This window comes from Centruroides sculpturatus, unplaced genomic scaffold (genome assembly GCF_000671375.1).
Source record: "Centruroides sculpturatus isolate CEXI.00-Female unplaced genomic scaffold, Cexi_2.0 scaffold311, whole genome shotgun sequence".
Taxonomy (NCBI): domain Eukaryota; kingdom Metazoa; phylum Arthropoda; class Arachnida; order Scorpiones; family Buthidae; genus Centruroides; species Centruroides sculpturatus.
In genome coordinates, this window is record NW_019384505.1 from 336,608 (window position 1) to 352,000 (window position 15,393).

At 27.3% G+C, this 15,393-nt stretch overlaps 1 protein-coding gene across 2 annotated transcripts in view; it reads left to right on the plus strand.

Annotated features, from left to right (window-relative positions):
• Positions 1-15,393, plus strand: part of LOC111622195 (rap guanine nucleotide exchange factor 2-like) — a 94,859-nt gene that overhangs the window by 3,925 nt on the left and 75,541 nt on the right. For both annotated transcript variants that reach the window (XM_023364548.1, XM_023364549.1), the window contains exon 2: positions 13,194-13,263. In XM_023364548.1, coding sequence (XP_023220316.1) covers positions 13,194-13,263 — 70 coding nt within the window. The remainder of the gene's footprint in view (positions 1-13,193; positions 13,264-15,393) is intronic.

Here is a 15,393-nt window from a genome sequence, read left to right on the forward strand (position 1 = left end):
TGACAACGATTGCATTTCATGTTTATTAAATTACAAACCTTACCATCTTCTGTATTGATGCTTATTATTATTTACACCTATTAAATTTCCAAGTTTTATCTAAATAATAATCTTGGTGTATATTACATCTTCGTATATAAGAATTTTCAGTAGACTTATATCTAAATTTAAGATGTGCTGTATATATAGATAACCCACTGGCCTACATAATATAACAAAGTGTATGTTATATCGTTGCACAACATAATATAAACCTATATAGTTTTTATTATAGCACAAATATATTAAAATATTAAGAAAAATAAATATTTCTTACCCTAAAACTTTAGTTGGACTATTATTAATGATTCGATTTATTATTATTATTTTTTCTAATAAGGATAAAATTTATAATAAAATTTAGGTTTTTAAAGAGAAAAAAAGAGAGAACATTTTTCCTGGAGCTTATTTGATTTCATAGTGATAAAGTAATGTTGTTTTTCCTTGTTAATATGGTTAAAAATCAGAAAATACCATTTCTTAATCAGCATAGAATTAACTTATCATACAGTTTACATTGTAGTAGATATAGGCCTACATCTATAGAAATTATGTCATTCCTTTCAATTACTAAGCAAAAAGAAAGTACATTTGTTTACATTGTATTTATAAAAAAGACTTAATGAATATGCACACAGATTTACACTAGTATCTATTTAGTTTCAGGATAGTTTAGCAAACGATTTGTGCTAATTTCATCACAGTTTTAATTGTTCTATGCTAATAGTATTGTTTATTAAATTGTATTTCGTCTGTTTCCCAGCACTTTACTGTACAATATTCTGTTCACAAAACTAATTTTTATTTTATTTGTACCTTTTGATTTCGTACTTTGTTATTAATATATATACTTCGTAATATAAATCAGTTTCCCAAAGTTTTCTTTGAAGTTTATAATAAATGAATATTGCAATCGAAAAACATTTGAATACAGGAAGACATTGTCCGTGTGGGGAAATTTTCGTGTGATTTTAATATGTAGAATCGAAAAGGGAAATAATTACAAATTAACGTTTAAGAAATTCGTTATTTCGTATCAACTTTCGCCATAAACAATTATTTCATTTGTAATTTTATGGAGAAAACCGTGCTGCAATCGTATAATTTTATTTCATTTCCTTAGATGTTTAAATATTTTCCTTCCTCTGTGTATACGTTATCATTTAATCTAAGTGTATCGTCTTGTTTCTTCCCCGTTTCCCACGAATAAACTTAACGATTTTGACGAAAACAATCGAAAAAATATTAATCTCTAAAAGTTTTGAAGACGATAAAGATATGCAACGAAGCAAAACGACGTTCCTCTTTTATCTCGACCATCTACTTTTGACCCGCTTTCGGCACAAACTCCGATATTGATTGGTTGAAAGGCGAGCCAATGTAACGTCAATAATTTGTTTATCGTGAAGCAGAATGGATATATTCGGCTGCCTTTAAACTCTAAAGTAATTTGCCCGAAGCTCTATTGATATTCGAATTATTTATTTAATCTATTATAGCGTAAAATGGGACATTGCTTAAAGGGAAGATATTAGTGAGTTTCTGCTTTGTTTGTTTACCGACTCTGTGTATTCGAATTATATAAAATGGATGTTGTTTTCTTTTACGACTACATCGATATATCTGTCTATACATAGGTAGAGATTTATATATTTTGTATTTGTTATTAATGTAGTTTCGTCCCGATTTGTTGTATTTTTTTCCGGTAATATCTTTTTTTATTCTTCTCTTTCCCTTCACCTAGTGAATGTTTTGTTGTTTGTTGGTTGAGTTTTTTTTTTTTTTGTTTTTAGTAATGCAAAACACTGTTTAGATGCTAGATTATAAGTAAAAATTTCTTTAATAAACTAACAGAATTAATACTGTGAGAAATAATTTTGTATATTTCTTTCCACATGGGAATTTCGTAAACTTTACGCAGCAAAATGTTTAAAATTTCTTCTCGCATTTTGTGTGAAAGAATTTTTCTACAATTCCACTGTTTGCGTAATTTTAAATAAATTATTATTATTATTTTGTAGAAAATGTAGGAAATTTCTTCTACGTTTTTTAATTTCCTTTTAGAACAATATTCAGCTAAACACTTCAGAAAGACGATAATATTTTCTGGGTTTTTGAAATGAATTTTTTGAATACATTATTTTCTAGACAATATTTAATTTTTAAGAACGAAGATAATTTGTATTTCCAGCGTGGTAACGACATTTTATAGAGAGAATCTAGAAGATATTTCAGAATAAATTAATTTTTTAATAGAATAATTACTTATAGAAACTTGAATTTCATATAGATTCTTGTTGTATGTGGGTATTTTCAATAATGTTTAACTCACAAAGTTCTAAAAATTAGTTCTTTTAAAGTATATTTTTATTTTTATAAAATACTACTAAAAAAAAATCTAAAATTTCGTAGAAAAAAAATTTTGTTAGCTGCTCACCTTATAAGAAGCTAAATTGATCATTATTTAGAGAAGTTAACATAAAATATTTTAGCAGATAGAGTTAAATTTTCATTTCTTTTAAAATATTTTTTAATGTTTCTAAATACCGCTACTACTATATAGCCTATATTAGCAATTTAATATTTTATAATTTCAAGTGTATTTTTGTGTTTATTAAGTAAATCTTCACTAAAAGAATTTGACGTTTAGAAAAATACAACTTCTACAATTTGATACATAAACGAATTACATAATATCATGAATTATCCAGAAATTTGTTTTTGTAAATGATTTTCCTTCATAATTTCTATTTGTCTTAATCCAAGTGTTATTGACACTGAAATCATTCGATATGCAATACCTTTCACGCTAATTTTACCTAATTATTGAATTAGATCATGATCAATCACCGTGAAGTAAACAATAATTACATTAAATACATGTTTATACGTATTAAACCTTCGTCGAAGCACAATAATCCTATCTTTTTTACTCTAAAAATAGAATCAAGAATTCTTTCGTGCTCTTTCGCAATGTGAGAAAATCGAATTTATTGGCGAAGGGAGGGATAGAAAAAAATGAACTAGCACATATAAGAAAATTTACTTCTTTTGTGTGTTTCTCCTCACGAAACATTGCAGATCATAAATTCAGATATGATTTTGATATCCTGCATTTTCTAGCCAGCAATCCTTAAAACCCATTATTATCTTTTGAAGAAAGGAAAGTAAAAAAAGGAGAAAAAAAAGAGATTTATTGATTGGTCACTCTGTCAGTACCAATCTTTTAAAAACTTGTTGGAAAATAGAAAGTGTTTCTTTTCCCACCTCCATTTTTCTACACAGATTGAAGAAAATTCCGAATTTCGATCAACCTTTGTGAAAGATCAGAATTTGAACATGATTGTGATCGCAATCGTATGCTTTTTTCCCCACCCTAGGACCAAAACAGTTTTCGGATCTCAAAGGGACCAAAGTAAAAGAAAACTACTTTAAAAGGAAGGGATAGATATGTATTTTCCGTTTTGAAATACAGCACTAACGTGCCCACTCCCTTCGAAAATCCAGCAAAAATACTATATAATGATTATCTCGCGAGGCATGTTTACCTGATGGTAACCTATATCTCGAATGTTTCTCTAAAATATTCCATTGTAAACTAAAGAAATTTTCGTCAGTAAAAGCTGACGTTAAAAAATTTATTCGAGAAATCTATTTAGATTCAGTAAATTTACTTTAACTTTGAATGTAAATATCTTAACGTTAGATTAAAATTTCCTTTTGAAAGTTTTATTTTTTAGTTTTTTAAATTGTATTTTTTAAAATTTTTTTACTTTATCTAAAAAATTTTTAGAAAATAATGTTCGAAACGATTTATTAATGAATATTTCCATCCCCTTATGCAAGAAACTGGAGGAAGCAATGGTGAATTTTCCAGGAAAATCGATCAAAACAAACCTCTAATGTCTGTAATATGTAATTTTTTTTATTTCACTTTCTGCTAATGAATTTATGTAACTAATCTCAAATTGTTATTTAAAATATTTGATTTACTCTACTGCACTCGCTCAACGCTTCGGTTGCATAACGTAGAGCAATGACATAATAAATATGGATTAGTAAACACGTATATAAATGATATTTAAAACGTAAATTTTAGATTCAAAAATTAATTAAATAATAAAAAAAGTAATAAATAAATTTTTCGGTACGGAAATTAATNGTGTGTATAATGTCAAACGGTGCTGCCATTGTTTCGTAAATCTGAGATAAATTTATGTTGACTTGCCTAATACAAATTATATTATACAGTCTATATTAAAAGTTAATTTAACAATATCCCTCACCGAGAGAGTAATTTAATTCAAGGTCAAGATTATTTATTTAGCAGTTAACCAGAAGCATCTTCTGGATTTTCCTCCTGTTTTTTTTATTGTTTTATTTTTAGTTCTTGAATATATGAATGCTTTTTTATTTTTCTCTTTTTAAAGTTATATTATTCTTCATTGACAAAAGAGAAACAATCACAATTTCATTAAAGGTACAACACTCTGCACGCTGTTTTCGTTAACGATCAGCATGGATGATCCTTAAGAAAAGAACATTTTTGTCAACAAGAAGCTGTCACGTTGCTTTTTATGACACTTTGCGTTTCATAGTTATTGACTTTTGTGCTAAAATATTCGAGAGGATTTAAAAATTAAAAAAAAAAAAGTAACAGCTTAACGTTAACTTTATTGTTTTTGATTTAAAAACATTTTTTTTATTCCTCCATCCAGACTTACTCTTTATAGTTTTACAGCTTTTAAACATTAACGCACAATAAAAAAAATATATGTATTTATTATTCTGTTTTATTAATAATTTTATTATTATTATTATTTTTTCTTTCTTGCAAAAGTTTTTATTGAGAATTCAATTTTAAAAATGGTACAAGAATTGCAACTTCTTTCGCCATCTGTTGTGAAAATCGAGTACTAATTTGACTTTTCATATTTTTCACGAAAATGTTGAATGTTTATAAAGCATTTCGCGAAATACTAAAAAGTTTTTTTTTACATAATAAAAATAATTACATTTTATAATAAAAACTACAGTAAATGATAACTAATTACAGAAAAAAAATCCAGTTGTGACTAATTGTGAAAATAATCACCTTTTTTCTAATTTATATTATATTTAATTTCACATAATTATCATTAAATAAATCTTTGTTTCCGTTTTAAATGATAATTACACGTCATTAAAATTATAATTATTTTAAACATAATTTAATTCTTGGTTAAACAGGATGATGATTCAGACTTCGAAATCAGTTTTAAGACTGGAAATTTGATTGAGGAAAACATACTGTAAAATCAAAAATGAAAGAAATAGGCAAAAAAAGAAGAAAATCTTCTTCATCGAATGCTAGTTGAAGTACAGAAAATATTTTCTAGCCATCACTTTCCATTTTCAAAAGTTCTCCTTTAACTAAATTAGCACATAAAGTTCTTTTCTTCAACACGTAAAATTCAATATAAAAGACCAGAGTTTTGTACTATTTTCAACACAATAATCAAATCTCTTTCTACTTAAATTAAAAAAAAAAAAAAGTTTCAAAAATTTATTTCTGCACGCATCCACTTGCCACAATTATGAATATTTTATGAAGATAAAATTTTTTAAAAATTATATTAATTTTAGTTTTTTAAACATAAATTGTTGAAATATTTATTTATACAAGTGTTCCTAATTATAAATAGGAAATTTATTTTCAAATTTAGTCTGAAAGTTTAATGTGTTTGCCATATGTATAATTTATATAATATAATTTTTAATAATGTGAAATATATAATTTAAGTGTATAATCATTAGCAGCTATAGCGACATTTTTTTCGAAGGTGGGTTAAAACTGAATTCGAAATTTAGTAACTTTAAATCGTGGGTTAAATATTTAATTCGAGTAATTAAAAAAATATAACAAAAAATGCTATCAGAAAAGAAAATAATAATATAATTATAATGGAAGTCTGTTGGTGTTTATTCGATGGTAATCTTTTTTGAAATTCGTAATTAATGGCTTTAAAACTTCACAACAGCTTTAGGAACCGCTTTCGCACTACACAGGCAAAGTTTTCGAAACTTTTCAAACATTTTATAATTTATAAAAGCCTAATACTTTCTAAACATTCAATGCTAGTATCTTGAAATCGTCTTGTTCGCCATCAAACGCCAGGACTGGTCAAACCTTGTCACGATAGAATCCATATATCGCTTATCAGAAATACGAACCGCATTCTTTTTTGAAACTGTATTTTATATAATGGATATGTATTTCCATATATTTAATTATTATAATTAAGTATGTAGGAGCCGCAGTGGGGGAGTCTGTAAGAGCCTCATGCGGTCGCGAGTCGCAGCTTGGCCACGTGGGTATAATATGTACATACATATACACACCTACACACTTATATATATACAAGTATACTAGTAAACATTAAACAGTATAAAATGTACATTATGCTTTATACAGTATTAAAAGTATAAAAGTAGTTTTTACTATATACTATTTATATGTAAAATATATATATTCCATTGATTATAATGTACTGTACAGCATGACTCTATTTAATTGTTAATTACTTATTTTCCTTTAAATTAAAATGTTTTTTTTAAATTAAAATTTAAATCTATCTTTTGTGTGTGTATAATGTCAAACGGTGCTGCCATTGTTTCGTAAATCTGAGATAAATTTATGTTGACTTGCCTAATACAAATTATATTATACAGTCTATATTAAAAGTTAATTTAACAATATCCCTCACCGAGAGAGTAATTTAATTCAAGGTCAAGATTATTTATTTAGCAGTAGAAAGTTTTAATTTAAATGAAAATTACAATCTCGTATCCGTGTAAAATTAGAATTTACTTTCAAAATTTTAATATCAACTCATTAGTTAGGAAGTAGTAAAGTTATTGATAGATTCTTAAATTAATTTTATTGAGTTTATACAACGATTTTTTTGTTGTTTTTATGGAAGATAGCCTTGTCTAAATTGATGAATCTTTTAAAATCGATATCATAAATACCTACGTAAAAATTTAATTTTTAAGCTATAGAATTTAAAAATATATATATTTTTATTTATTAAGTATAGTAAAAATTATATTTTTATATTAATATGATTTTACGTAAGGGATACTCTTTACCAATGCTAATTCATTGGTATTAACATTGCTTCGTATTTTAAACCATTCACTTCGGCAATAATTCAATTCGTGTTTGTGCACGTTATAACTATAGATACAGGATCGATCTGACTACTTTCGTGAGAAAAAAACAATTATCTGATCAAACAAATATCAGTTGATAGACACATCAAAGTGAAGAGCGCTAGATTTTTTTACGCTGATTACATTGAAAGTTTAAACATTTAAAAAAGAAATCTGCTACTAGCATGTTTGTTCTTCACATTAAAATTTTAATATAGATATTAGAGCTATTTTTACAGAAAACCTTGTGCTTAAGTCCAAGAATTTTTTTTAAAAAATCTTATGAAAAGACCTCGAAGACTCTTCATAAAAGAATTCTAATCTTAAACTTTGTTTGAGTTGTACAAAAAATTAAATTTATATTTATGAAAAATTTATTTAATTATATTGATTAAGAAATATAATTAATTTTAAAAAAAGGTAAAAGCCGACACGTTACAAAGATAGAGAATTTATAGCATTAAAACTCATCCCGAATAAATTCGAAAAATATTTAAAAAGCTCGTGTCACGAATGACATTACTTTAATTAGAATTTGACAGAGCAGCCGTAGGACGGATTAAAAGGTTAAGCATTAAAAATATATATATATATATAGCCTATAAAAAAGTAAATTGTTTTTCATATACTTCCAAACACCTTTTTATGTACTGTTATTGATCCCGGATAAAAAAAGGGAATTTAAATTTGATAGAAATGACAAATTTAATTTGTTCATCTCTTAAGTAAAGATGTTACTCAAACTGAAGAATGATGATGTCAAAATGACGTGACTGTAGCAATGCTGGGTCGTTTACGAATTCTTTTTAGTGTCACCAAGGTAATGGATTGCCTGAAAAAACTAAATTCCTCCATTTGTTACGGAATATAGCTAAGATTTGTAATATATATATATATTTTTTATGTAGACAAGAAAATGTTCCTAATTTAATTTTGATCGAAATGTCTTGACAGTTGTAAACTTTAGTAATGAAATTGTGAGCGTTTAAAAGTACCTTTATCCCCAATTTTGCATATTAAAACAAATAACCACGCTTCTTGAAGTGTTTTTTTTTTTTTTTTTCAATTTGTAATTTCAACGTGTTTAGTGTAATAATAATGTTTTCAGTATTTAAATTGAATGTAAATTTTAGGTATTGAAAACATTTGTTATTGTTGAAGCAAGAAATAATGTACTCTACCCACACTTCCTACATCAAGGATATTCATTTATAACGCTAGTTCGAGACAAAATTTCCTACTTTATAAAGTAAAAAATATATTTAAGACGTTTTTAAATTGCAGATTTTCATTTTTTCCATACCGTATAATGAATTAAAAAATAAAAAATAAAAAAATACATAATTTTTAACGGCTTTAAATTAAAAATGTCCAGGAATTTTTAATGCATTTTAAAATAAAATATTCATATAAATAAAAATTAATTTTAAAATCGAAAAGAAGAAAAAATATATTAATAATACTTGAACGTGGATTCTAAAAATAAAATGTGAAAAATTAAAAATGTTTTATCTCGGATTATTCCTTGCCAAGAAATATGTGCACTATTAAACACGCTGAATATATCTTAAATTTTTATTTTAATATTTAAAAATTGATAAAAAAAAAAAAAATTTAAAGAAGAACACTCAAAGAACAATCTCTAGAAGAACATTAATATATTTATCAGTTTGATCCGTACATGCCCCTTACAGCATATTGTATGAAGGGAAAGCAATACTTCCATAATATTATATTGTACCTCTCGAACTTTAACGACAAGAGTTATGTGAGATGATAAAATCTATGATCATTGGAAACCATTTTTAGGTAGTTCCCTAGAGAACAGTATTCTGGCTGTTATTTTTCTCACTTCAGACCGTAAGATAGTGCAAATACTGGTAGGGTACGTCGTTATCTTGCTGAAGAATGGTATCCTGTGGTAGTAACATTAAGATAGATATAGTATTCTTAGCTAGAGGATTGTTTTTCTGAGTTATAGCAACTATTGTTTTTAACCTAAAGGATTTATCTTAAATGATTACTGTGGGATTTCCGCTCAAACTACGTTATTATAATTTTATCGCCTGTTTTATCTTCTGATCTGGATTCCAATTAACTTTCCTGATGAGAAAAGGGCCTTAAACTCATTTTCGTGTCTGACAATTATAGTTTCCATTATCGACACGAGATGGCAGCACTAGTTATAAAGGTTTTGTGTGTGTGTTTTTTTTTCGTCTTCTCTACCATCAAGGAACAAAGAGGTGTTTTTTTGTATAGAAAAAAATGTGTATGATAAAAAATTGTTGTTACATTAATTAAATCCATCTTTCATTTTTTTTTATTCTTTATTCTCCCAAATATATCCCTCTGCTGCAGGGAGAAAATTGCAGCTGCTATCTTCTGTCAGGAAGGATTTTCAACTACTTTATAGCTTGATACTTATTCCGAGAAAATAATAAAGAAGAATAATAAAAAAAACCCTCCGAAAAATGAACTATGCGATTATCATATCTGTTATTTTTCCAACAAAGTTTCACACTTTGTTTGGTTAAAAATCGATTGCTGTTGGATGATTTATATTAGCGACAGACTATTTTATTCTAATTTATATGTCGAAATTGATGTAAAATTTTCAACCATATTTTTGAGTCTTCCATTAATTTTCTTCTTTTTAAAAAAAAAAAAAAATATTCAAAGTGTTTATTTTAATCTAAAACTTTTTATCTAATTTTAATCCTCGGCATCAATTACCTTTTCCATCAATATTTACACAGATCAAAAAGGGTATTACGTTTTGTTGTTCACCCTTTTACAACGTGTATCAACGTTTTAAACCCACGGTTTAACTCGTTCTATATAATTTGGGGGGTCGCCAAAAGGATTTTTCTAACCTCCTTCTACGAATTTCTTTTATGTATATGGATAAAACAAACTTTATATGGCATTATAAACAAAATTCGACGTCATAGGTGGGAGTTTAGAAATCAGCTGGCTTCACTTTCCTCTACTGTTCTGCCATACACACACACACACACACAGTTCACCGGCATAGTAAATACAAAGTGGGTCGCTTGTCGCTCACGTGGGAAGGAATGAGTCATACCCGTGGCCGCCATGTGAAGACTTGGCATCGACTGTTTAGAAAAGAAGGCAATTTTCTTTGTTAAGGATCACTTTAATGAAAGGCATCTTCTCCGACTCCGATCGGGCAGCATGAGGAGATCGACGTCTTTATGTTTCTATACATCGACTGCTGAATCCGTACCTGGTCAATGTATAGGTGATTGCGTATAGGTGTGTCCTAGGCTGTGTTAGGCTTAGCGACAATGTCCCAGAAACCGGGAATGGAGGATGTTTTGGCGGAACTAAAGAATAATCCCAAGTTTTTAAGGTGTGTTTTTTTTTTAAACTTTATTTTCGCCTTTACGATGTTTACGTATCGATTTTTACCTCTTTCGTGTAATTTATTAAATTAAACATTGAGAAATTTTCGTTTTATTAACTGTACTTTTGAGAATAAGGTAGAAACTAAATCATTTTCTTTTCATTGTATGTCTCGTTCTTGATTTTAAAACGCTTTCTTTCTTTTATTTTATATTGCTCTAATAAAAAAAATAATCGGCGTTACGTTTATTTTTAAAAATATAACAAATTAACTTCTTATTTTTAACATTTATAATCGTATTTTCTTAAAAAGAGAGATTTATTTAAAAGATTATATCGGCGTGAATTTACGCTGCTAAAAATAATTTTTCTTTTGAAAGGAACGATTATTTTTGTTATTGTTTAAACAGCAAAATTTACATATTATACTTATATAAATATATAGAAGTAAAATATGCGAAATTTACATTTTTGTATTTTTTAAAAAATTGCGTGTTTTGAAGGAAGAAAAAGAAATTAAAAAATTCTTTTTGTGTTTAGAAACTTGCGCTTTTTATCATAGAAATTAACATTTTTGCGTTTTTTTTAAGGTATCGCTAGACAACATTTTTAATGTATTTTTTTTCTATTGTGGGGTGTCCTTGGCTCTAGCTTAGAACACCACACGCCTTAACTTGACCTTTTCTCTACCCCATTTGATTCCTTTTCCATTGTTGTCTTTTGATTCAATGCAAAAGTTCGCAGTCAATAAATGATTGTAGCAAAAGTATTCCAATTAAGACAGGTTATTGTCAGCTATGCATTGTCCGACTTCTAATCTAACTTCTTTCTAGTTTACATTATTAAAACGTAATGTTTGAATTTAATTAATTTTCTTCCCTCCCTCTTTAATTATCTTTATTCTTAAGCTTAAAATAATTTTCCATAATTATTTTCTGCAGAAAAATAAAGATATACGCACGTTAAAAGTATACAAAGTAATGATCAATGGTAATCGATCCATACATTGTAGAGGATATAAATAGAAGAATCCATAATTGGGAGGATGATAATAGTAAAACTACTCTAAAATATTAATCCGGATTAGTCGAATTTTACTGCTCAGTGCTAAAATAATGGGTTTTATTATTTAATAATTTAGAAAATATTAGAATAAGTTATTTATTATTATGGTTTCTAGAATAAGCTTGCTGTAAAAATATGAACTAAATTTTTAATTGACTTACCATGACTTAGTTTTTATTTAAATTTTTCTTCGGGTCATTGTACATAATTAGGAAATTGTTACGAAACTTAAAACGGTTATTGCAACGATTTTAATAATTGTTTTAGGATGGTATAATTACGTACGGGCACACAAGACGTTTAAAGTGAAACCTGCTTTTGATGATGATGATGATGATTTTCATTATAATAGAACTAGTTTGAGAAAAAAATGATTTCCATTTGAAAGGCGAAATTAATTCATAGAGAGAGAAGATTCCACATAAAAGAACAAGCTTCGTATTATTCGTCCTTTATAATAATTTACGTGTATAACGAAGCATTCAAAATAAATAAATAAACGAAATTTAATGCATAAATTAATACGCCAAAATGTACTGGAATGGACTCTTGTTTGTTTTAAATATTAAAAACGTCCAAAGGCTTGGGTGTGGCTGCTCGATTAAATATTAAATTATGTAAACTACTCCTCTGTTTTTAAAATATTCTGTTATATGAAACGTTTATAGCTACGACAAAAAAATAAAATAATAATAATAATAATTCCCTTCCCTTCAGAAATTTTAAATGTAGATATTTTGAAAAATATTAATAGTAATTGAAATTCTTTGTAGTTCTAATTGAAGATTTAATATTCTGTCAGTTTGCTTATGTTTGTGTATTTATCTAATTATTGTTATGCGGAAAGTCGGAAAGAGAAAGGAAAAGCAGTGCATGATGAGGTATTAATGGATTTTCCGGACTTTGATGAAAGTGTTTCCTGGCTACACGCATTCTGTAGACAATTGGCATGACGTCAGCGGCGATACAACAAAAATTAATAACAAAATATATAACAATATCCGTACACGCGGGTGCACATAACCAATTCATTTATGAAAAACAGAAAGGACATTGAGGAGGAAAAAAAAATGAAAGTCGCCATTAATTTCTTGTGTAACGAGTCTATTGTCAAATTGCCACACCCAACGGTAGAAGGGGGAAAGGGAAAATGCTGCATTTATCAGTAACAATTTGAACCGTTATTATATATTAAACCGAAATTACTTCTAGAAATGTTACTGTATGAAGTTTTCGTATATGTAGATTGAGAGAGAAGTTATTTTTTTAAGAGGCGAAACAATCTTCTTACAGATTTATCTATTGGGACCGAAGTCAAGCAAACATACAGACTAGTATGTATACATGTATATATTTATAGGCTTATATTGGATGATGCATTGGTTTTTATTCAGCATTGACTTCGCAATGGCAATACTGATCAGTGGTTATCCTCAGAGAATTTCTTATTTTAGAAAATCAATGTTTATATGATTTCATTACATGAAATACATTTTCAATGTTTAAATAATTTGTTCTTTTTATTTCAGTTTTGGGAAGAAGTTACTTGAAAATAATAGAAGAATAAGTCAACCTAACTTATTAGAACATGGAGGAAATGTAAGTGCTGTTTAATTTCTTAATTAATCAATTTAAAAAATTTCACTACTCATAAACTTCATGATATTGTTATATAAATTGTCTTTTGAAATTGAAAAATCGTTTCTATAGCAACACATGTGTATTGTTTATGTAAACCAAATGTGTTATACTATCAAATAAAGAAAGGTCAGATAAATTACGAGGACGATGAAGCTCTTCCAATGTCGATTCATAAAGTAAATAGGATGATGATGTTTTCGATATTTTATGTTGTTGGTAAAGATCAGATTGCCAGATTTTTATGTTACTAAAAATAACAAATTCTTCTTAATCATTTGTAATTGTTTTTGTATGTGTTTCGATAAATGTTTTTCTATTTGTAAAATCAAGTATCAACTTTGACTTTCGAAAGAATTGTAGACTTATTTTTTTACGTAAAATAAACATCTAACAGGATTCTAATTTGTAAAATAAGAGAGGTCATTTATCTATTATAGTTTACTATTTGCCTTGAAGCGAAAGGATGCGGGTTCGAATCCTATTTAGTATATGTTATTTTTTTTTTAGCTAAGTTTCTTTAAAGATTATTTAATTTAGGAATTGAATAATTAAGATAAATAATTTACGAACAGTTTCGATTATTAATTCAAATAATAATTTTTGTTGTTGTTGGCTGATTTTAATTTCAATTAAAGTGCAATTAGGATTAAAGATCACAATACAATATGTAAATGTGTAAATCAATGTCTTTGCGTCGGCTTTATTTATTTATTAATATCAATCGATTGCATTTTTAAAATTTTAAAAGGATTAAGAAAAAATTAAAAGGCATTCATTAAAATTTTAATTAAGTTTTACTTAATTTTGTATTTCCTCTTTCTTTTCGTGATTCAATTTAATTCGCCGGACGGAAGAAAGTCAAAAGTACTTTTTAAAATTTAATTAAATCGAAAATATTTTATTAAATTATCTTTCGTACTATTTAGATTATTATTTAATGCAGGATTCGATTATTAAAAACAAATTTATACAAGTTTATTAAAAAGTTCCGTTCCCAAACAATGTTTTAAAGCTTTAATTTTTAATAAAGTTTATTTCTGCTCCTTTATTCAATTTTAATTATAATATTTTTCGTTTTTTACGGCAAAAATGGCGGCATTTTGATATTTGCGACTTCAGGTTGTGGCTGATGGAGAATTTAAAAGCAGTGACATGCATACATTATACAAAAGGCGCATTTCTGGAAATCGAATCGTCGAACTTGTGAACATGATCGATCGGTGACGTCATGCTATGTAGCACGTGCAAACAGCGTGAAGTCTGCGTGACGGCGATAGGAACCCCGTGGCAGCCTAATTACACAGATGATAAGAAGTGTTGGTTTACTTGTGTACAAACTTAGCACAAAATAGAAAATTTAAGGTCTTCCATTGATTAAAAAGCAAAAAGAACGAAGAGGAAACGAATGCCAGAATTGTTTAATTTGCTCCTCCCCGAAAATTCCTTAGTTTGGAATTATTAATAGTTTAGCATTAAAAAAAGCGCGGTTTACTTTAGAAATTTCATATGAAAAGAATGTATTGTTGATATAGCGATAATATTGGCACAGATATGTGATAATTTATTTGCTTTATCGTACAGAAGAAAAGCTTCTTCATTCCATAGCGTTAGAAAAGGAAATTAATGGAAGACGTGAGATTTCTTTTTTAAATCAAACCAACTCGACAAAATTATTTTTAGCTGGAAAAAGATATTGTTATACTGAAATTTAGGTTCTCTTTAACTAAACTTCATAGATTTATCCAATAAAAAAAAAACGTAAATTAAACAATTTACTTTGTAATATTCGCGAAACGATCTTGAATTAAAATTCTGTTTTGTAAATTAATTAAGACAAGAAAAAACATATTTAATATAGTTTTTTATATTAAAATTTTAATATCATTTAAAAAATTACTTTAAATATTAGCAAGCATNAGGAAGGAGCAATTAAATAATGAAAATTATAAAGAATTTTAAAAAATATATAAAAATGAGAAATATCGCACTTCTGACAATCGCTGCGAGTGTGTGGGTTAAATTTGGAGAATCCGTGCTTCTCGCATGGACAACTGTATGTGGCCGGCTTGCATCGGAAAACCTTCTGAT